Genomic DNA, 23,263 nt, shown 5'->3' on the forward strand with positions numbered 1-23,263 from the left:
GCACAGAAAAAATGCAATTTTAGTGCACTGACTATTGGCCCTGCATCAAGGACCCTTTTTTCGGGCACAGGCTGCATAAATATGATTAGTTTTAGTCCATGAATCCTCAATCAGAAATGTTTTTTTTTCCTCAATTCTTGCGGTCAAACAGTCTTTGGCCTTTCCTCTGTCGGTGTCTTTAAACTTTAAACCAAACTTCACAAAGTAGGACTGCTGCTAGTCTTCATTTCTTTCCTTCAGATTACATTGAATGAGGTATTTCAGAGGAAGTAGTGCTCAAAGTCATCCAGAAATATGAATGTGGTCCCAGTGTAACATCATCGTCGCGTAGGCCTCATACTGGGAGGCAAATGTGTATTTGAAAAGCCAACATTAAATTGGCTTTTCTCCCAAGAAATAACACGCATAACAGCTGTGTAAGAACTGTTAATGTGTTATGGCGCTTTCTATCCATTCACATACGTATTCATGCAACTTTTCCTGCTTAAAAACACCAATTTAAAAGTGTCTGATAACCAAGCACAGCAGGATATTACAGTCAGATGCTTTATGGCATGATTTCATTTGAGATATAAGCATATGTTATGATTATGATTTTTTTTCTTGCAAAATTAAATTGATTGTTTTTTCCCCATTTCATTTATACATGTTTACTCAGATATTAATTAAAGTTTTCTACATTTTACATTTGCTAGGTGAGATTTGTAAAGCCTCAATATTTGATGGACATTCTTTCAAGGACCTGAAAAAAATCATACGTAATATCCTACAAATAGTTTTATTCCTGCTTTGCGTCACAGTCACTTAATGTTTTCAAATATTGTTTTTTTGACGAGTTTCTCAAAGGAAACATGAAGAGAGAAAAATCGGTGTCTGTATCCATGATCACAGGCCTTGTTAGAAACCTTTTAAGAGGTCATAATTATACATAAAACTCGTCCAAATCAGCCACCAGGATAACCCACAAATATCTTCTGGAGGATTCTGTTCCTGTATCTCTCGTGTTCGTCACTGTAAGACAACGAGGAGGCCGACACCTCGAGGGAAACGTTCCCCGCTGAACGACCTGCACAACATCAAACCTCACAGCTTCAACAAAATAACACGATGCCAAACTGTGCAATTTAGATTATTTTTATGTAACTTTGGAAAAATGTATGCACAATCACTGTGCATAATTACACATATAATATATTAAACTTAGAGACAGGCTAACAGAAATGGCACATTAAGAGAAAAAACATTCTGTAAGATGGACTAAGGCAACGTGATTTTAGACAGCATACATTCACGTACAAAATGCAGTTAAAGGTGCTTCAGAAGAAAAAAAGATTAAAGGCACAATGCAGCGTTACAAAGATGTGCTTTAAGGTGCTGATTTTTTTTTAAGGTGGTGATTTTTAAGATTTTCCTGAGTAGAGCAAACCTGCTCCGCAAACTACTGGCCTTCAACTAGCAGCTAGATGGCGCCCTTGTTTAGAATTAGGCTTAGCCAAACAGTGACTAAGCAATACAGAAACATAAAATAATCATTCAATAATCCCTTCAGAGACATCAGATTTTTCAGACCAGCTTGTTTGAATGTTACAGTTACTTCATGGAAAGTGAATCAGGTCAACTGGACTTGTATGTTATATGTCTGGAGGACGTTTCGCCCCTCATCCAATCAGTTAATGCTGTTCATTACACTAGACAGGTCTACCATGGCCAGTCTACCATACTTTAAATGAGAAACCAGTTTTCCACCTGAAGGAGGTTGTTGTCAGGGCAACAGCTCGGTGATTTGGTCCATAAGAATTAAGTGTTAAGGAGCCAGTGAGGAGATTTCTGAACCCGTACGATGTGGTCCCTGATTTTAGTACAAGTTTGAGTCCAGGTGGCAGCGTGTTGGACTCCCTGTAGGTTGCTGAAGTCACACTTGGACAGATGAGCTCGCTCCTCAACAAGCAGCTGTTTGTGAGAACAAGGCTGAAAATGTCCAAATTAAAACGGCTGCATCTCCTGAGCCACTCTGACTCCAGACATTCGCTTTGGCTCTTGTGAAAGCTCAGATGTTCTAGTTTCTTAGTACATCATCAGAATTACTCTACTACAGTATTAAGAGCAACAGAAGCCAAACTGCATGGGAACTGATTGAGACATGGACCTCCAAAAAGGCCATCTGGAGACAATGAAAGGACAACAGGTCACTAAATGATATTTTAGTATCTCAGAGATATAAAACATTTTGGTGGTGTGCCAAACTTTGGTTATCTTGGCAGGCAGCACACCGTTACAATCGTAATTTCATTTGCCTACAAAACCATCCAGTCCACATAATCCTGTGTCTGGCTGAGTTGAGGGGAAATGTTAGTTTGACCGCCTAGACTCGTGATGTGATTTGAAAACGACAAAATACACAACATATGTTCTGTCGCTGCTCTATCGAGACGGCAAAAGCCCCGTGAAGATCGTCTTGACGAGGCTTTTGCTTTGTTGGGGGGGGTTTGACTTGAAGGGAGCAACGGCATCAGCACAGGGAGATTTCTGCTGCTACAAAACCACAGGAGGAAACATAAGAAGGTCTTAAAGTGCCGATGCAGAGTCTGAGGTTAGATAACGGTTAGAGGCGACTGCCCTCTTGCTTGCATTTCTCAGAAAGGTAAAAGATATAACAGTGCTCGCAGGTAGCAAGGGAGCATCAAATGTGTGACCCGGTTTGTGGTCGGGGCTGGAAAAACGTTTGTCATGTCAAAGGAGGCTAGCAGTTTCAGTGGTTGCACTGTAATCCAGATACAAACAAGAGGTTTCACGTCACTTGACTCCAGTTTGTTGAGCTATAAAATTTGGTCGAGAGCCGGATTCTGCTGCAAGTAGCTAATGAGACATTTTGGTATTTCCAGTTGGTCGATGCAGTGCATCCTTTTGACCTTTCTCAGGTGACCTTGGATGGCGATCCGGCAGTATGACTTCAAGGCCTTTGGATTTCCTGGAGGAGAAAAATGACAGAAAAACGTGATCATTTGGGTGACAAAAAAAAAATAAAATACAGATTAGTATTGATTTACTTTCACCACGATTGTTCGAGGGCCACAAGTTTTATGATGTGTTGTCAGGGTTTTCTGACTCTGACCTCTGTGGTGTTCAGTTATTATTCATCTGAACAACGAGGTTTTGTCACACAGATCTTGCTGATGCTGAATCACAATGTACAGACTGATCTAAAGAATTCCCCACGTGTTGTTGTGTAAAAAAAATTTATTGGTTGTGTAAATTTTGGTATCAGGATGAAGTCGGCTAGGTAGTCTCTTTAACATTCAGTGAACTTTGGACAAATGTGAGCTCGTTTAATGATGAAGGAACAAACGATCCAGAACAACAACAAATGGCCCTCATTAAACCTCTGGGGTGCAGAATTTGAATATTTAACAGCGTATAAAGTAATATAGTAATTTCACGACGATACTGAAAAAGTTCAACTTTACACAGTGCAGATTCATCTGGTTGAAATCTGTCTGCTGCCTGTCTCTGCTAAAAAAAGATGAAAGCAGGAAGCTCATTTACAAAAACTCGAAAGCAGCTGTGGATCAGAGGAAGCGCTGCGAGACAACACACAAGGAGAGCAATGAGATTTAGGCAATCTGTGTGTGTGTGTGTGTGTGTGTGTGTGTGTGTGTGTGTGTGTGTGTGTGTGTCCACTCACGGGGTATCCTCTTCCTCCTCTTCTCCTCCAGCTCCTTCTGGATCTTGTAGATCTTCTCTGCAAGCAGGTGGTAGTACTCGGCCTGGCAGAAGGGAGGAAGAGGGGAGAGGAAAACGACAAAACAACAAAGAGTGAGCTGTCGAAACGAGAAACGAGAAGGGAAACACCAAAGCACAGAGATGCTTACTCTGCTGTTGGCCGACTCATACATGTCGCTTTCGACTCTCCTAGCGTAGGCCACCAGGTTCTCCATCCGCGGGTCATTCAGGGCAGCGGGGTCCGGGGTGGGGAAGATGGCGTGAACGCTGTGGGTGGAGGAAGAGGGAGGAATCGCTTTTTTTTTGCTAGTATTGTTTTTTTTTTTTTTTTTCATTACCAAGGCACTGAGGTATTCAACAGCCACAGCCTGAGGAGCAGCAATTAGTAGCAATTCTAATGCTGTTTGCCTGTTAGGAACACAAAAGTCATTTTACAAAAGTCATTTCTTTATTGAGCACTGTCTAATTAATAAATGCAAAAGTGGTATGGCTGCAAAAATGTAACTCATTTCTTAGCTTTGATTTTTCACTCAGCAGCCATAACACAGCAGGAAAATGTACTTCTGGATTCTTCCTCTATTAGTTTTTGTGGAAATCAGCATTAGAGTGATGCATGGCAGTATATAGCTTTTTTCTCATTTTGGCAATTCATGACAAAGCATGTTGTTATGTAGCCCATAAGCCATTTTTGCTCATTGAAGCACACAAGCAAAGCGAGCAGCTGGAGAAATAAAATCTATCCAAGATCTGTAAAACAATAAAGAATCTGCACACGCTGATCCTTACAGTTTGTGCACCAAGTGGTTTCGCAGGTCCTGTGTGATGCTGCCGTGCCAGCTCCTCCTGGAGGAGAGAGAGAGAGAGAAAGAGAGAAAGAGAGAGAGAGAGAGAGAATGGCTTTATGATTTAACTGGAAAACCAAAACAAAACCACACACACACTAAAAATCCGCTGCCTGAAGACCTGCATGCTGAGCTGCGGGGACATGACAATCCATCGATTCAATGACAGGATCGATGCAAAGTGACACCATCAATCATCATCATCATCATCATCATCTTTCACGTCACATCACGACCTTTTTGAAATTCTCACAGCAAGCTTATGTCACCATTTCCACCTGAGCACACCTGAAACCGAGGCAGTGGATAGTATTATGATATCGATCACAGACTTTGTGATATCAGCACATGTCAAAGTGTTGTGATGAAGCTTGAGATTGACACCCCTACTGAGCTCTGTGTGTGCGTGTGTGTGTGTGTGTGTGTGTGTCTTCCTCCTCACCCCTGGTTGTTCACACCGTCTTGCAGCTGGTTGGCCTGTTGGTTCTCAGGGGCCTCTCCTGCTCCTCCGTTCGCTGCCGGCGGATTGTCAACTGCACTCGGGACACAACAGGACAGATGTTAGGATGTGATCAAACTCCTGCTCAGCGTCAAGTGTTGAAACTAAAGCCTGAAGCAGGAAACAGCAAACCAGGTGCATCCAGGTGGATTAAGATGAAACTCCAGATGCTGTCCTTTAGCCTCCTAGACACATTCTATTACTGTTTCCACTGAGCTGTTTGACTTTCAAACCTGGCAACATGAAGCAGATGAGGCTACCAATATAAAAACTTCAAAATAAGAGCTCTGCTACAGGAGGACACGTTTCTAATGCAGCAGCAACGGTTTTATTTTTATTTTATTTCCTGAAACAACAACAACAACACCTGTCCGCCATTTCTTCCTCACACAAACATAAAAAGCCGTCAAAACAATTAATGTACGCAATTCAAATATGTATTAATATCAGTTTCTGAGTGAGTTTACTTTCAGTTTTGGATTAGCATGAGGTGTGTTGTTTGCTGCCTCCTCTTCCTCCTTCTAGTCAAACCGCTCAAAGTTTAATTTAATTGAATAAAATAGCTGCAACATTGTAACAAAACGTTACCGAGAGAAATAAAACAATACTTTACCGTTTCCGTCGCTGTTGGAGGCAGAAGATGCCGAGGAGTCCGCTGTGTTGTCGGCCATCCTGCTACGGACCAGAGCCACTTCCTCCTCCTCTTCTTCTTCTTCTTCTTCTTCCTCCTCCTCGTCTCTGGCGGTGCAGGTGCTTCTTGGCGTCTACCTGCCCTCCTCAGGACTAAACTTTACCAACCCGGCCACACTTTCTGTTTTCATTCATAGCCCTGAATCATGCAGCCGCCGCGATCAGCTGGTGGCTTCTCCTTCAAGGTTTAATAGCTGCTAGCAAACCAGCCTGCAGGCGCTTTACCGCCACCTACTGGCCATTGGCAGGGAAAACCTCAGTTGGTGAGGCTCATTTTTTTTTTTTTTTTTTTTAATTTTATCCAAGTGGGGACCTGAAGGTGTGCGAGTGTTGTAAGTTCATGCTCAGCTCTGCCCCTGTAGGCTGGAGCAGGGATTACAACGACTCATAAACACGTCGTTTTAAACACACTTCTTCAAGGTGTGAATGGCTTGCAGGCAAGGCAGCCTTTCAGACTGTAGAGGGGCTATTAAACAGCTTACTGGGTGAAGAAACCTGTCTCTTTAAACACGATTTGTCTTTGTTTTTGTAACAAAACATAAAGTCTCAGCTTTAGTGGATGTCTTAGGTTTCAAGCTCAACACAGTATTAAAATAAAGGGTTAAGGGGGTAAGGGAGCAAGGGAGTAATAAGTACTTTAAAAAGAAAGAAAGAAAGAAAAACAACCAGGATAAAATTAGAAATAAAATGGTGAGCAGTGAGATCCTTTGATTTCATTTTTAACTAATTGCTAAAAAACAATCAGACTTTGACCAGACGTCTAAAATTGTTCATTCTCAAAATACTCACCTGACCAGTTTTCAATATATTTGTAGGCTACACACTTGAAGGAGCTGCAATGCTCCTGCAGCTTCGAGGAAATCGTTTTGTGGTGAGGTAAAAAAAAAAAAATAACAGAGAAATTACCTCTTAACATCAGTCTTGCACCTATTTCCACACATTTCCACATGGATGAAAAGTGACAGAGTAAACATGTTTTAGTTTCCCACCAATTCTTAACATCACCCTTAAAAGGTTGTCTTATGCATAAAAGCTTAGTTTTGATTCTTTCAAGGACCACTGAATTTATCATGAGCAACTAGAAACCTATAGGAGGTCATAATTACACATAAAACTCGGCCAAATTAGCCACCAGGATGTCCAACAAATATCTTGTGGAGGATTCTGTTCCTGTATCTCTCGTTCGTCACTGAAAGACGAGGAGGAGGCCGACACCTCGAGGGAAACGTTCCCCGCTAAAGGACCTGCACGACATCAAACCTCACAGCTTCAACAAAATAACACGATGCCAAACTGTGCAATTTAGATTATTTTTATGTGACTTTGGAAAAATGCATGCACAATCACTGTGCCACTGAACCACAGTGCATAATTACACATATAATATATTAAATTTAGAGACAGGCTAACAGAAATGGCACATTAAGAGAAGAAACGTTCTGTAAGAAGGACTAAGGCAACGTGATTTTAGACAGCATACATTCACGTACAAAATGCAGTTCAAAGTGCTTCAGAAGAAAAAAGATTAAAGGCACAATGCAGCGTTACAAAGATGTGCTTTAAGGTGCTGATTTTTTTTTAAGGTGGTGATTTTTCAGATTTTCCTGAGTAGAGCAAACCTGCTCTGCAAACTACTGGCCTTCAACTAGCAGCTAGATGGCGCCCTTGTTTAGAATTAGGCTTAGCCAAACAGTGACTAACCAATACAGAAACATAAAATAATCATTCAATAATCCCTTCAGAGACATCAGACTTTTCAGACCAGCTTGTTTGAATGTAACAGTTATTTCATGGAAAGTGAATCAGGTCAACTGGACTTGTATGTTATATGTCTGGAGGACGTTTCGCCCCTCATCCAATCAGTTAATGCTGTTCATTACACTAGACTGGTAGTCTGTGGTTGTCAGACTACCAGTCTACCACAGTTTAAATGAAAAAACAGTTTTCCTCCTGAAGGAGGTTGTTGTCAGGGCAACAGCTCGGTGATTTGGTCCATAAGAATTAAGTGTTAAGGAGCCAGTGAGGAGATTTCTGAACCCGTACGATGTGGTCCCGGATTTTAGTGCAAGTTTGAGTCTGGGTGGCAGCGCGTTGGACTCCCTGTAGGTTGTTGAAGTCACACTTGGACAGATGAGCTCGCTCCTCAACAAGCAGCTGTTTGTGAGAACAAGGCTGAAAATGTCCAAATTAAAACGGCTGCATCTCCTGAGCCACTCTGACTCCAGACATTCGCTTTGGCTCTTGTGAAAGCTCAGATGTTCTAGTTTTTAGTACATCATCAGAATTACTCTACTACAGTATTGAGAGCAACAGAAGCCAAACTGCATGGGGGACTGATTGATACATGGACCTCCAAAAAGGCCATCTGGAGACAATGACAGGACGAGTTTCAAGTTTCAAGTTTTTACTTGTCACATGCCTGATGTACAAGTACAGTAGCAGTGAAATACAAAGGTGACAACTCCAGCACTGTGCAAGTAAAATGGATAAAAATAGAAATAAAAATAGAAAGAATATATATACACTCCTATATACAATCCTATATACAATAAACAATATACAATTAGGACAATAGGTCACTAAATGATATTTTAGTATCTCAGAGATATAAAACATTTTGGTGGTGTGCCAAACTTTGGTTATCTCGGCAGGCAGCACACCGTTACAATCATAATTTCATTTGCCTACAAAACCATCCAGTCCACATAATGCTGTGTCACTGCTGGCTGGCTGAGTTAAGGGGAAATGTTAGTTTGACCGCCTGACGACAAAATACACAACATATGTTCTTCCGCTGCTCTATCGAGACGGCAAAAGCCTTGTGAAGATCACCTTGACGAGGCTTTTTGGTTTGTTGGGGGGGGGTTTGTTGAGCTATAAAATTTCATAGAGAGCCGGATTCTGCTGCAAGAAGCTAATCAGACGTTTTGGTATTTCCAGTTGGTCGATGCAGTCGATCCTGTTGACCTTTCTCAGGTGACCTTGGATGGCGATCCGGCAGTATGACTTCAAGGGCTTTGGATTTCCTGGATGACAATGACAGAAAAATGGGATCATTTGGGTGACAAACAAAAAATATATACAGATTAGTCTCTATTTACTTTCACCACAATCATTCGAGGGCCACAAGAATATTTTATTACATGTGTTGTCAGTTTTTATTCATCTGAATAACGAGGTTTTGTCATGCAGATCCTGCTGATGCTGAATCACAAGGTACAGACTGATCTAAAGAATTCCCCATGTGTTGTTGAGTAAAAATATTTATTGGTTGCGTAAATTTTGGTATCAGGATGAAGTTGGCCAGATAGTTCCTTTAACAATCAGTGACAAATTTAAGCTCGTTTAATAATGAAGGAACAAACGATCCAGAACAACAACAAATGGCCCTCATTAAACCTCTGGGGTGCAGAATTTGAATATTTAACAGCAGTGTATAAAGTAATATAGTAACTGCACTAGGATATTGAAAAAGTTACTTTACACAGTGCAGATTCATGTGGTTGAATTCATCTCTCTATTTTTTAATTTATGTTTTAGTCAAGTGAAGTAAATGTCTGAAGTGTAAGAGTCTCAGTTAACTGACTCATCACAGCACGCGTTAACCAGAGATTTGTATGATTTTATTTTATTTTTTGACTCTTTGACAGTCTCTGCTAAAAGAGATGAAAGCAGAAAGCTCATTTACAAAAACTCAAAAGCAGCTGTGGATCAGAGGAAGCACTGTGAGACGACGACACACAAGGAGAGCAATGAGATTTAGGCAATCTGTGTGTGTGTGTGTGTGTGTCTGTGTGTGGGTGTGTATGTGCCCACTCACTGGGTAACCTCTTCTCCTCCAGCTCCTTCTGGATCTTATAGATCTTCTCTGTGAGTAGGCGGTAGTACTCGGCCTGGCAGAAGGGAGGAAGAGGGGAGAGGAAAATGACAAAACAACAAAGAGTGAGCTGTCGAAACGAGAAACGAGAAGGGAAACACCAAAGCACAGAGATGCTTACTCTGCTGTTGGCCGACTCATACATGTCGCTCTCGACTCTCCTAGCGTAGGCCACCACATTCCACCAGGCCACCAGGGCAGCGGGGTCCCGGATGGGGACGATGGCCTCAACGCTGTGGGTGGAGGAAGAGGGAGGAATCGCTTTTTTTTTTTTTTGCTAGTATTGTTTTTTTTTTTTTTTCTTCATAACCAAGGCACTGAGGTATTTAGCCTGAGGAGTCAGAGAGTGAGACACGTAACTCCAACTTGTGCTTAATATTTAGCAATCAGTAGCATTTCTAATGCTGTTTGCCTGTTACAGAAGTCATTTTACAAAAGTAATTTCTTTACTGAGCACTGTCTAATTAATAAACACAAAAGTGGTATAACTGTGAAAATGTAGGGTAAATGTACCTATTAGGCCCACGTACCATATAAGCTCACTTGTGACTTCTGAGTCAAATATAAAACTACTATCACCATTTTTGCTGGTTCATGGTTCTTCTAATGAAGCTTGCACTAACTCATATCGTAGCTTTGATTTTTCACTCAGCAGCCATAACACAGCAGGAAAATGTACTTCTGGATTCTTCCTCTGTTAGCTTGTGTGGAAATCGGCATTAGAGTGACGCATGGAAGTATATAGCTTTTTTCTCATTTTGGCAATTCATGACAAAGCATGTTGTTATGCAGCCCAAAGCCATTTTTGCTCATTGAAGCACACAAGCAAAGCGAGCAGCTGGAGAAATAAAATCTATCCAAGATCTGTAAAACAATAAAGAATCTGCACACGCTGATCCTTACAGATTGTTCACCAAGCGGTCTCGCAGCTCCTGTGTGATGTTCTCCAGCCTCCAGGTCCCCCTGGAGGCTTCAGGGGGAAGTGCAGCTGCACCGTGTACACTGACCAGGAGAGAGAGAGAGAGAGAGAAGGGGATGGGGTGGGGGGAGACAGAGGGGGGGGGGGGGGGGGGGGGGAGAGAAAGAGACAGACAGACAATGGCTTTATTATTTAACTCAAAAAACACAACGAAACCACAAACACTAAAAATCCACAGCCTGAAGACGTGCATGCTGAGCAGTGGCAAAACCGATCATCATCTTTCACATCATGCCAACTTTATTCTGAAATTCTCACAATGTGCACTTAGGTCACCATTTCCACCTGAGCACACCTGAAACCGAGGCAGTGGATAGTATAGTCTGATATCAATCACAGACTTTGTGATATCAGTACATGTCAAAGTGTTGTGATGAAGCTTGTGATTGACACCCCTAATGAGCTGTGTGTGTGTGTGTGTGTGTGTGTGTGTGTGTGTGTGTGTGTCTTCCTCCTCACCCCTGGTTGTTCACACCGTCTTGCAGCTGGTTGGCCTGTTGGTTCTCAGGGGCCTCTGCTGCTCCTCCGTTCACTGCCGGCGGATTGGCCCCTGCACTCGGGACACAACAGGACAGATGTTAGGATGTGATCAAACTCCTGCTCAGCGTCAAGTGTTGAAACTAAAGCCTGAAGCAGGAAACAGCAAACCAGGTGCATCCAGGTGGATTAAGAGGAAACTCCAGATGCTGTCCTTTAGCCTCCTAGACACATTCTATTACTGTTTCCACTGAGCTGTTTGACTTTCAAACCAGGCAACGGGAAGCAGATGAGGTTACCAATATAAAAACTTCAAAATAAGAGCTCTGCTGCAGGAGGACACGGTTTCTAACGCAGCAACAATGGTTTTATTTTTATTTATTTTATTTCCTGAAACAACAACAACTGTCCGCCATTTCTTCCTCACACAAACATAAAAAGCCGTCAAAACAATTAATGTACGCAATTCAGATATGTATTTATATCAGTTTCTGAGTGAGTTTACTTTCAGTTTTGGATTAGCATGAGGTGTGTTGTTTGCTGCCTCCTCTTCCCCCTTCTTGTCAAACCGCTCAAAGTTTAATTTAATTGAATAAAATAGCTGCAACATTGTAACAAAACGTTACCGAGAGAAATAAAACAATACTTTACCGTTTCCGTCGCTGTTGGAGGCAGAAGATGCCGAGGAGTCCGCTGTGTTGTCGGCCATCCTGCTGCGGACCAGAGCCACTTCCTCCTCCTCGTCTCTGGCGGTGCAGGTGCTTCTTGGCGTCTACCTGCCCTCCTCAGGACGATACTGTACCAGCCCGGCCACACTTTCTGTTTTCATTCATAGCCCTGAATCATGCAGCCGCCCGCGATCAGCTGGTGGCTTCTCCTTCAAGGTTTAATAGCTGCTGGCAAACCAGCCTGCAGGCGCTTTACCGCCACCTACTGGCCATTGGCAGGGAAAACCTCAGTTGGTGAGGCTTTTTTTTTTTTTTTTCTTAATTTTATCCAAGTGGGGACCTGAAGGTGTGTGTGTAGGCCTATACGGTAAGTCCGTGCTCAGCTCTGCCCCTGTAGGCTGGAGCAGGGATTACAACGACTCATAAACACACGTCGTTTTAAACACGCTCCTTCAAGGTGTGAATGGCTTGCAGGCAAGGCAGCCTTTCAGACTGTAGAGGGGCTGTTAAACAGGTTACTGGATGAAGAAACCTGTCTCTTTAAACACGATTTGTCTTTGTTATATAACAAAACATAAAACAACAAGTCTCAGCTTTAGTGGATGTCTTAGGTTTCAAGCTCAACACTGTATTAAAATAAAAGGCTAAGGGGGTAAGGGAGCAAGGGAGTAATAAGTACTTTAAAAAGAAAGAAAGAAAGAAAGAAAGAAAGAAAAACAACCAGGATAAAATTAGAAATAAAATGGTGAGCAGTCAGATCCTTTGATTTCATTTTTAACTAATTACTAAAAAAAAAACAAAAAAAACAATTTATTATGAGACTTTGAATAGACTTCTAAAATTGTTAATTTCCAAAATACATGCCTGACCGGTTTTCACAAGCATTAGATGTCTATTAATTTTTCAATATATTTGTAGGCTCAGTCTACACTTCTCAGAATGCAGTTTATTTACTGACTATTTATTTACTATACACATTACAGAAAAAAGGTACTTCTACTGTTTGGAATGACAGAGGTTCCCTGCTGGCTTGTAAATACTGACAGGAGTTCCCTCTGAGATAGCATGCAGCGACCTTGACACTCCAGCATAGATGAAAAGAAAAAATAAGCAAAATGAGTACGTAAAATTACAGTCTTAACTAGATAATTGTTGGTCAAATATGATTTGTTATGTTTTTTGATGCACATTACAGGAAAAAAAATCAAGTGCAGCCAAAGACACGGAGACAGGAATTAATTAATTAATATATTTCTTGTTATGCACAGGATAAGAGCATTGTCTTGTATAGCTATACTGGTAATAAATAGAAAGCAGTACAAAAAAGAAACACACATGTAGAACTAATAAATATATCAATGGCTCTAGCAAGTTATAATCAAGTTATCAAAAAGCGTTTCAATGTTATGACACAGTGATGTGACATTACATGAACAACCACTGTTGTGACCCTTACACTGATGCTCCATAATGCGAGCTCCCAGTATTCAGGCACATAACACCAATAGTTCATAATGCGAGCTCCAAGTATTAAGGCACATAACACTGATACTCCAAAATGCGAGCTCCCAGTATTCAGGCACTGAATACTGGGATATTGTGACATTTGCTTTTACCTTTTATTCTTTTACCTTTTACTCTTCTATTGCAACGGTTGCACTTTGAGATCATTTATTTGATGTAAAGTGCGTTATAAATTAAATTTATTATTATTATTCTTATTCTTACGTGGTAATGAGAACCACAATAACAATGATAATAATGAATGATAAAAATAACAAAAATTACTACTACTACTAATAAAAACAATAATAACAATAAATAATAATAAAAATTTTAGTGAATCTCAAAGAACTACAGGAAGAACAAAATAGAATATGTAACATAACTTTACAATGTTATTTACAGAGACCCAACATTCCCCAATGAGCAAGCCCTTGGCGACAGTGGTGAGGAAAAACTGGCCTCTGTTCTTAACATGGAGAAACCTCAAGCAGAACCAGGCTCTGGGTGGGTGGTCACCTGCCTCGACTGGTTGGGTTGAGAGCGAGAGAGAGAGCGAGAGAGAGAGAGAGAGAGATGGGTTGGAGGGAGGAGGAAAAAAACTCCCAAGATCTGTGAGGACAGGAAGCACCCCAACTTGGTCAGTCCAAAATAATGTCCATAACACTGATGCTCCATGATGCCAGCTCCCAGTGTTCATGTATTTAACACTGATGCTCCATAATGTGAGTTCTCAGGATTCTGGCCCACAGTATTATTGATCTTAATACTGTTTGCACAAATTTCTCTTGATAGATGTTATTTTGTTGTATGTATTTCACCACTTTCCATTCTCTTCCATTATCCCTTAGAATTTTATTTTCATCAAAGCATTTTTGACCGTCCAGTTTTCCAGGGATCTTCAATTCCTTCAGGAAGTCCTTGAAATGGTGTTCAAGGATTTCTCTTTTGGTCTTGGACCAGGGCCTTCTAGGCTGCCCTGTAAATAAATGAAGAAAGTAAGTAATTAAATAAATGGATGAATGAAAATAACCACCATCAGTTGTTGTCAACAAATGTCAAGGTGTTTCATGTAGATGGTATTCTTTAGCTTCAATGGAATAACACACCCATTTGACAGCACTGGCACTTTGCAGCCCCTTTTCCCTCGTATCTCTACCCTGGTGAGTTTCTCACACAATTTCTTTTCAAAAGATGATAGGCTCTCCAGAATTTCATCATGCATGTTGTGTTGGTTTCTCCCCAGGTATGCTGTGACTTGCATCCTGGAGACTTCTCCTTCACGACAACGATTGAATAATATCAGCTGTGTCAGCGTGACTTGAGAGAGCTCACTCCAAGACCTTTGTGATGGCTCCTCAATGAGAGCTTTTTTGGTGACCTGTTCAAGATGTTTCAAATGGTCATGAAGTTTCTTAATGTCTTCTGATAGAGGCAGCATTTGGGTGCTGTTCCATGTCTTTTGATCCAGTGTTTTCAGTGCATTGGATGATACGTGTTGTCCATTCTAGTTCAATTAATTTGCTGAATTGCTCCGCTCTTTTCTTTAAGTCATCGTCGTCTTGACGCAGACCTTCTCCTTGCAAAATGTAGGACACCTTCACAAGGGAATGGCGCAGTTTCAGTGCAGTTGAGGGAACTGAGAATCGGTTTGTTGAGCTGTCAAATCCAGTCATCTTTTTTACAGCCTCAAGAACTGTATTGAACTTTCCTGGGGTGATCAAGTCCTTCAGAAAGAAAATGTCCTTGTCCATTGTTCTTGCCACCAGGACAAGTCTGGCAAGTTCTCTCATCTTGTTTCTTATATCTGCCCGATGTCGTCCACTTTCTCCATTTTTGAGGACCATCCTCTCTCCCAATGAAATTATGAGCACGTCAGATTTCACCACTTGAGTCACAGCATCATACGTCATGTCTTCAAGGATGTTTTTAAGTCCACTGGAAATTGTAGTGTCCATGGGCAACAGCAGGGAACCACTGGCCTGAATTTTCCTTTTCAGTGGCCCAGCCTCTTTTACCTGCAGCTTGCAGCGCTTGTGATGTCTCCAGAGGTCTGTTTTGACGTACATGGCGAAGCAAAACTTGCAAGGCAGGTAGTCCGTTGCTGTTGATGGGTAGGTTGCTTGCCTTTTGGGGATGATTTGTCCTTTTCCAGAGGACAGTACTGAACAATTATGGTAGTAATTTCCCTTGTTCCTTACTTTGCTCAAGAGAAGATTGTGCATGGCTGATCCTTGTTTGTGTGCAAGTGCCTGAGCCACTTCAGCTTTGTTAGAATGCTTTTGCTTCAGGTGTCTCGTAATTTTCACAAAAGGCTTCTCGCAGTAGAGGCAGTAATTCTTCTTGTCATATATTCGCTGATGTCCAGTGTTTGAGGACATTTTCACTTCCATTGAAACTTCTTGTTGAGGGTTACCACCATGGACTATTTGATCTGTTGCTTTTGGGGTTTGTGAAAGTGATTTTTCTTGGATTGGTTCCTTTTTTGCTTCCTCTTCTGCTTGCTGTTCATCTTCATCTGACATTTCTAGAGCAGTGGTCTGAAATAAAAAAGTAACTTATTATTGAATTCCAAATAATAAAAGAATTTGTGTCTGCGATAAGTTCTCGCTTGCATTTTTCACCAACTCTGGTTATGTAATTAAACCTTTAATTACCATTTCACACTCAGAAAATTCCTTTTCTATGGAAAAAGATGAATCTGTGAAGACACTGCCAGTGATCTCTGGCTGATCACTTCCGGGGATCTTCAATTCCTCCAGGAAGTCCTTGAAATGGTGTTCAAGGATTTCGCTTTTGGTCTTAGACCATGGCCTTCTGGGTTGCCCTGTAAATAAATGATGAAAGTTAGTAATTAAATAAATGGATGAATGAAAATGACCACCATCAGTTTTTGTCAACAAATGTCAAGATGTTCCATGTAGATGATATTCTTTAGCTTCAATGGAATAACACACCCTTTTGACTTGATGGCAATACTGATTTTTTGATTTTCCCAACTACTTTCCTTGAGGTATCAGCCCTTTCTTCAGAATCTGCATCCTCCAAGCTTCCTGAAACCATATGGGTGGCAGTACAAGGTTCAAACTTCAATAAAGTCATTGAATAACTCAAAGTCTCACTGCATTTAGTGGACAGATTTTTCAATACTATTAATATAAGACAAAGTGGTAATTCGTACCTTCTGGACTTAAAGGAGCACAATGTTCAGATATATTGATATCCTCTGCATCTGAATCACTGAACTCCTCTTCAGCTGCAACAAAATAATTTAAATAAATACTTACAAACTAAAAGTAATTTTTCCACTAAGCACACATTTTTATTTGTATTTTTTTTAATATGAAATTGTTGAAATCTTTTACTTACAGTTGATGTTTGGTGTTATTTCCTCCAGAGTGTTTCCTTTGAATTTGCCCACTCCACTTTGCAGGGCAACAGGAAGTCTGCTCATTTTTGCCATTTGGAGCGTTTCTTCTGGGAGTCTGTTAAACTCCGTATGGACCTCAATATCATGTCCCATGAAGTTTGTCAGTTGGTCCAGTTCATGCGTTTGCAGACTTAGGACCTGTGAAACTGTGGCTACCTGTTTCCTTAGTTTGGTGGATGTAATATTCTCTGGGTGTTTTGCTCCACAGGCTTCTGCAAATCTCTTTAAGCAGTCACATCCACGAATGTTCTTCAGAGAACCATAATAAGGACGAGCAAAAATGTAGGGATTGCTTGGGGGAATCCCAACAGTCTCTCTGGTTTTAATTAGAAGTTCAACCGACTCTTTAACATTTGTTGGCAACAGTACTGGTACTTTGCAGCCCCTTTTCCCTCGTATCTCTACCCTGGTGAGTTTCTCACACAATTTCTTTTCAAAAGGTGATAGGCTCTCCAGAATTTCATCATGCATGTTGCGTTGGTTTCTCCCCAGGTATGCTGTGACTTGCATCCTGGAGGCTTCTCCATCATGACAACAATTGAATAATATCAGCTGTGTCAGCGTGACTTGAGAGAGCTCACTCCAAGACCTTTGTGATGGCTCCTCAATGAGAGCTTTTTTGTTGACCTGTTCAAGATGTTTCAAATGGTCATGAAGTTTCTTAATGTCTTCTGATAGAGGCAGCATTTGGGGGCTGCTCCATTTCTTTTGATCCAGTGTTTTCAGTGCATTGGATGACACGTGTGTCGTCCATTCTAGTTCAATTAATTTGCTGAATTGCTCTGCTCTTTTCTTTAAGTCATCGTCGTCTTGACGTAGACCCTCTCCTTGCAAAATGTAGGACACCTTCACAAGGGAATGATGCAGTTTCAGTGCAGTTGAGGGAACTGAGAATCGGTTTGTTGAGCTGTCAAATCCAGTCATCTTCTTCACAGCCTCAAGAACTGTATTGAACTTTCCTGGGGAGATCAAGTCCTTCAGAAAGAAAATGTCCTTGTCCATTGTTCTTGCCACCAGGACAAGTCTGGCAAGTTCTCTCATCTTGTTTCTTATGTCTGCCCGATGTCGTCCACTTTCTCCATTTTTGAGGACCATGCTCTCTCCCAATGAAATTATGAGCACGTCAGATTTCACCACTTGAGTCACAGCATCATATGTCATGTCTTCAAGGATGTTTTTAAGTTCGCTGGAAATTGTAGTGTTCATGGGCAACAGCAGGGAACAACTGGCCTGAATTTTCCTTTTCAGTGGCCCAGCCTCTTTTACCTGCAGCTTGCAGCGCTTGTGATGTCTCCAGAGGTCTGTTTTGACGTACATGGCGAAGCAAAACTTGCAAGGCAGGTAGTCTCTTGCTGTTGACGGGTAGGTTGCTTGCCTTTTGGGGATGATTTGTCCTTTCCCTGAGGACAGTACTGAACAATTATGGTAGTAATTTCCCTTGTTCCTTACTTTGCTCAAGAGAAGATTGTGCATGGCTGATCCTTGTTTGTGTGCAAGTGCCTGAGCCACTTCAGCTTTGTTAGAATGCTTTTGCTTCAGGTGTCTGGTGATTTTCACAAAAGGCTTCTCGCAGTAGAGGCAGTAATTCTTCTTGTCATATATTCGCTGATGTCCAGTGTTTGAGGACATTTTAACTTCGACTGAAACTTCTTGTTGAGGGTTACCACCATGGGCTATTTGATCCATTGCCTTTAAGGTGTGTGAAAGTGATCTTTCTTGGATTGACTCCTTTTTTGCTTCCTCTTCTGCTTCTGCTTGCTGTTCATCTTCATCTGACATTTCCAGAGCAGTGGTCTGAAATAAAAAAGTAACTTATTATTGAATTCCAAATAATAACAGAATTTGTGTTTGCGATAAGTTCTCGCTTGCATTTTTCACCACATGTGGTTATGTAATTAAACCCTTAATTACCATTTCACATTCAGAAAATTCCTTTTCCATAGAAAAAGATGAATCTGTGAAGACACTGCCAGTGATCTCTGGCTGATCACTTCCGGGGATCTTCAGTTCCTCCAGGAAGTCCCTGAAATGGTGTTCAAGGATCTCTCTTTTGGTCTTAGACGACGGCCTTCTGGGTTGCCCTGTAAATAAATGAAGAAAGTAAGTAATTAAATAAATGAATGAATGAAAATGACCACCATCAGTTTTTGTCAACAAATGTCAACGTGCTCCATGTAGATGATATTCTTTAGCTTCAATGAAATAACACACCCTTTTGACTTGATGGCAATACCGATCTTTTGATTTTCCCAACTACTTTCCTTGAGGTATCAGCCCTTTCTTCAGAATCTCCATCCTCCGAGTTTCCTGAAAACATATGGGTGGCAGTACAAGTTTTAAACTTCAATAAAGTGACTGAATAACTGAAAGTCTCACTGCATTTAGTGGACAGATTTTTCAATACTATTAATATACGGCAAAGTGGTAATTCGTACCTTCTGGACTCATTGAAGCACAATGTTCAGATATATGGATGTCCTCTGCATCAGAGTCACTGAACTCCTCTTCAGCTGCAACAAAATAATTTAAATAAATACTTACACACTAAAAGTAATTTTTCCACTAAGCACACATTTTTATTTGTATTTTTTTTAATATGAAATTTTTGAAATCTTTTACTTACAGTTGATGTTTGGTGTTATTTCCTCCAGAGTGTTTCCTTTGAATTTGCCCACTCCACTTTGTTGGGCAACAGGAAGTCTGCTCATTTTTGCCATTTGGAGCGTTTCTTCTGGGAGTCTGTTAAACTCCGTAGGGACCTCAATATCATGTCCCATGAAGTTTGCCAGTTGGTCCAGTTCATGAGTTTGCAGACTTAGGACCTGTGAAACTGTGGCTATCTGTTTCCTTAGTTTGGTGGATGTAATATTCTCTGGGTGTTTTGCTCCACAGGCTTCTGCAAATCTCTTTAAGCAGTCACATCCACGAATGTTCTCCAGAGAACCATAATAAGGACGAGCAAAAATGTAGGGATTGCTCAGGGGAATCCCAACAGTCTCTCTGGTTTTAATTAGAAGTTCAACCGACTCTTTAACATTTGTTGGCAACAGCACTGGCACTTTGCAGCCCCTTTTCCCTCGAATCTCTACCCTGGTGAGTTTCTCACACAATTTCTTTTCAAAAGGTGATAGGCTCTCCAGAACTTCATCATGCATGTTGTGTTGGTTTCTCCCCAGGTATGCTGTGACTTGCATCCTAGAGGCTTCTCCTTCACAACGATTGAATAATATCAGCTGTGTCAGCGTGACTTGAGAGAGCTCACTCCAAGACCTTTGTGATGGCTCCTCAATGAGAGCTTTTTTGGTGACCTGTTCAAGACGTTTCAAATGGTCATGAAGTTTCTTAATGTCCTCTGATAGAGGCAGCATTTTGAGGCTGTTCCATTTCTTTTGATCCAGTGTTTTCAGTGCATTGGATGACACGTGTGTCCTCCATTCTAGTTCAATTAATTTGCTGAATTGCTCTGCTCTTTTCTTTAAGTCATCGTCGTCTTGACGCAGACCCTCTTCTTGCAAAATGTAGGACACCTTCACAAGGGAATGGCGCAGTTTCAGTGCAGTTGAGGGAACTGAGAATCGGTTTGTTGAGCTGTCAAATCCAGTCATCTTTTTTACAGCCTCAAGAACTATATTGAACTTTCCTGGGGAGATCAAGTCCTTCAGAAAGAAAATGTCCTTGTCCATTGTTCTTGCCACCAGGACAAGTCTGGCAAGTTCTCTCATCTTGTTTCTTATGTCTGCCCGATGTCGTCCAACTTCTCCATTTTTGAGGACCATGCTCTCTCCCAATGAAATTATGAGCACGTCAGATTTCACCACTTGAGTCACAGCATCATATGTCATGTCTTCAAGGATGTTTTTAAGTCCACTGGAAATTGTAGTGTCCATGGGCAACAGCAGGGAACAACTGGCCTGAATTTTCCTTTTCAGTGGCCCAGCCTCTTTTACCTGCAGCTTGCAGCGCTTGTGATGTCTCCAGAGGTCTCTTTTGATGTACATGGCAAAACAAAACTTGCAAGGCAGATAGTCTGTTGCTGTTGACAGGTAGGTTGCTTGCCTTTTGGGGATGATTTGTCCTTTCCCAGAGGACAGCACTGAACAATTGTGGTAGTAATTTCCCTTGTTCCTTACTTTGCTCAAGAGAAGATTGTGCATGGCTGATCCTTGTTTGTGTGCAAGTGCCTGAGCCACTTCAGCTTTGTTAGAATGCTTTTGCTTCAGGTGTCTCGTAATTTTCACAAAAGGCTTCTCACAGTAGAGGCAGTAATTCTTCTTGTCATATATTCGCTGATGTCCAGTGTTTGAGGACATTTTAACTTCGACTGAAACTTCTTGTTGAGGGTTACCACCATGGGCTATTTGATCCATTGCCTTTGGGGTTTGTGAAAGTGATCTTTCTTGGATTGACTCCTTTTTTGCTTCCTCTTCTGCTTCTGCTTGCTGTTCATCTTCATCTGACATTTCTAGAGCAGTGGTCTGAAATAAAAAAGTAACTTATTATTGAATTCCAAATAATAACAGAATTTGTGTTTGTGATAAGTTCTCGCTTGCATTTTTCACCACCTCTGGTTATGTAATTAAACCCATAATTACCCCTTCACACTCGGAAAATTCCTCTTCAGTGGAAGAAGATGAATCCATTAAGTCATTGCCAGTAATCTCTGACTGATCACTTGCAGTAGTCTCTGAGATATCCATCTTATCCAGTGTTTCAGGACAGCAATTTGTTGTATGGGTTCTGTCCTGCAACAACAACAACAACAAAAGAAGAGAAAAAGGTGATGTGCAGTGTCTCAGGACATTTTCACTTGGATAGTACACAGCAGTGTTGCTCATTCATTCACAGCATTTCCCAGAATGGTCTTATACAACCATTTATGCTGTATATGCCTTGGCATTAACAGCATGACAAAATCTCTACCATGGAAAAATATTTATTGTCTTTCAGTAAATAAACTTTATATGACCTAACCCTACTTAAAAACAATTAAGTACTTACTTTATTTGTGTTTTCATGTACAGAGTTGTTTGTGGTTCCAGTGGTATCATACAGTTGTGTTAAATCTGTAAATACATTAAAATAGAGTTTATCATTTCCACTGAAGTGATTTAAGGTTTTCAGTTATCCAATCCACACAATTTGATATTAATATACAAAAACTACAGATTATGTTTTATCTATGAGGTGAAGAAAGTGTTAGTCCTGGCACTTACATTTGACAGCCTGAAGGCATTCTTCGAAGTTGGGGCATTCTTTACATGATCTACTCAGCATTCTGGTAATGATGTCTGTGTGACTTATCCATCTTACTTCACACTGAAGAGTGAAGTTGCCTGTCCTGACATTTTGAGATAGCCCAACTGGATCACTAGAGTAGGGTGTCGTGGTTTGATAGCGATGTTGCCCATCAGTCTGAGTGTAATGCACCAAACACCCTGCTACCTAAAATGTAATGGTTTAATTTAAAATGATGTCCACAAACAGTCACCAAGGCAGCTCTTTACAGTACACTTTTGGCAACTTGCCAAACTGTACAGAATTAATCATAATTATAATAATCACAAAAGTGTAATGAGTTGCTCTGAATATCGATATATAGGATGATTTAGCATGGCATAATTTCCATTATTTTTAAGAAATCCAAACTCAGTAGTCATGGACCAAAATACCATTATCATGTACATCTGAATTAACATTTTCAAGCACAACTTACTTGGATGTCCGATTCCTTCTTGTACGTGCACCGTACACCTCCAACATACTCATAACTGGACCAAGAAAAGGATCAAGCCATCAATGTAGTTTGCGCAAGATCCAGTTTCCTGCTTGCTCCAAAGTCTGCGATGTACAGTTTCTTGTTGATATCTGCAAATACACACACACACACACACACACACACACACACACACACACACGTTATAATAATAGCATGTAAAAATGCTCCTTAATCATATGCCAATTAACCCCCCTCCCCACCCACCATCCACACACACACACACACACACACACACACACACACACACACACACTCACTCACACAATTAAAAAATATATACAACATATCATTGTTAAAATGTATTAATCAATTACAGAATGGTTGATTTACAAAGTTTCTTTTACCAAACAGGATGTTTTCAGGCTTCAGGTCTCCCAGGAAAACCCTTGCTTTCGATCAGCTCACTCAGACTATATTCACAGAGAGGGGAGACAAAATAGGCAAAGTAAGTGTCTTCCAACACAGCAATTCAATTCAAATATGTATTAATATCAGTTTCTGAGTGAGTTTACTTTGAGTTTTAGATTAGCATGAGGTGTGTTGTGTGTTTGCTGCCTCCTCTTCCTCCTTCTAGTCAAACCCGGGCAGCTCAAAGTTTAATTTAATTGAATAAAATGTTACCGAGAAAAATAAAACAATACTTTACCGTTTCCGTCGCTGTTGGAGGCAGAAGATGCCGAGGAGTCCGCTGTGTTGTCGGCCATCCTGCTGCAGACCAGAGCCACTTCCTCCTCCTCTTCTTCTTCTTCCTCCTCTTCTTCGTCTCTGGCGGTGCAGGTGCTTCTTGGCGTCTTACTGCCCT

The 23,263-nt window shown here is 41.0% G+C and overlaps 2 protein-coding genes across 4 annotated transcripts in view; both read right to left on the reverse strand.

Moving 5' to 3' along the window:
- LOC115377643 (histone acetyltransferase p300-like) overlaps positions 1–11,985 on the reverse strand; it is a 39,155-nt gene extending 27,170 nt beyond the window's left edge. The window contains exons 1-6 of one of the 2 annotated variants that reach the window (XM_030077540.1): positions 5,793–5,940; positions 5,675–5,762; positions 5,005–5,095; positions 4,507–4,563; positions 3,870–3,987; positions 3,683–3,764 (exon numbers count right to left, since the gene is read on the reverse strand). In XM_030077540.1, coding sequence (XP_029933400.1) covers positions 3,683–3,764; positions 3,870–3,987; positions 4,507–4,563; positions 5,005–5,095; positions 5,675–5,732 — 406 coding nt within the window. In that variant the 5' untranslated portion in view covers positions 5,733–5,762; positions 5,793–5,940. Of the gene's footprint in view, positions 1–3,682; positions 3,765–3,869; positions 3,988–4,506; positions 4,564–5,004; positions 5,096–5,674; positions 5,763–5,792; positions 5,941–9,749; positions 9,862–10,531; positions 10,631–11,066; positions 11,158–11,735 lie in introns of those variants that run through there. The other variant, XM_030077539.1, reaches the window with a different exon arrangement.
- A 2,139-nt stretch (positions 11,986–14,124) lies between these two features.
- LOC115378143 (uncharacterized) lies at positions 14,125–23,175 on the reverse strand. 2 transcript variants are annotated; one of them, XR_003930104.1, is made up of 16 exons: positions 23,108–23,175; positions 22,806–22,871; positions 22,399–22,550; positions 21,899–22,127; positions 21,684–21,748; positions 21,278–21,427; positions 19,309–21,160; positions 19,121–19,195; positions 18,897–18,992; positions 18,597–18,766; positions 16,625–18,479; positions 16,437–16,511; positions 16,213–16,308; positions 15,913–16,082; positions 14,365–15,795; positions 14,125–14,234 (listed from the first exon to the last, which is right to left on the reverse strand). XR_003930104.1 is itself a non-coding variant. In XM_030078315.1 (15 exons), the coding sequence occupies exons 4-15, from the start codon at positions 21,957–21,959 to the stop codon at positions 14,671–14,673; spliced, it is 5,790 nt and encodes a 1,929-aa protein (XP_029934175.1). In that variant the 5' UTR covers positions 21,960–22,127; positions 22,399–22,550; positions 22,806–22,871; positions 23,108–23,175; the 3' UTR covers positions 14,143–14,670. The 2 variants fall into 2 exon arrangements, 1 of the variants encoding a protein (XP_029934175.1); XM_030078315.1 differs by having other exon boundaries at positions 14,143–15,795.
- Positions 23,176–23,263: the final 88 nt, after the last annotated feature.

This window comes from Myripristis murdjan, chromosome 19 (assembly GCF_902150065.1).
Source record: "Myripristis murdjan chromosome 19, fMyrMur1.1, whole genome shotgun sequence".
In the NCBI taxonomy this organism is placed as follows: Eukaryota; Metazoa; Chordata; class Actinopteri; order Holocentriformes; family Holocentridae; genus Myripristis; species Myripristis murdjan.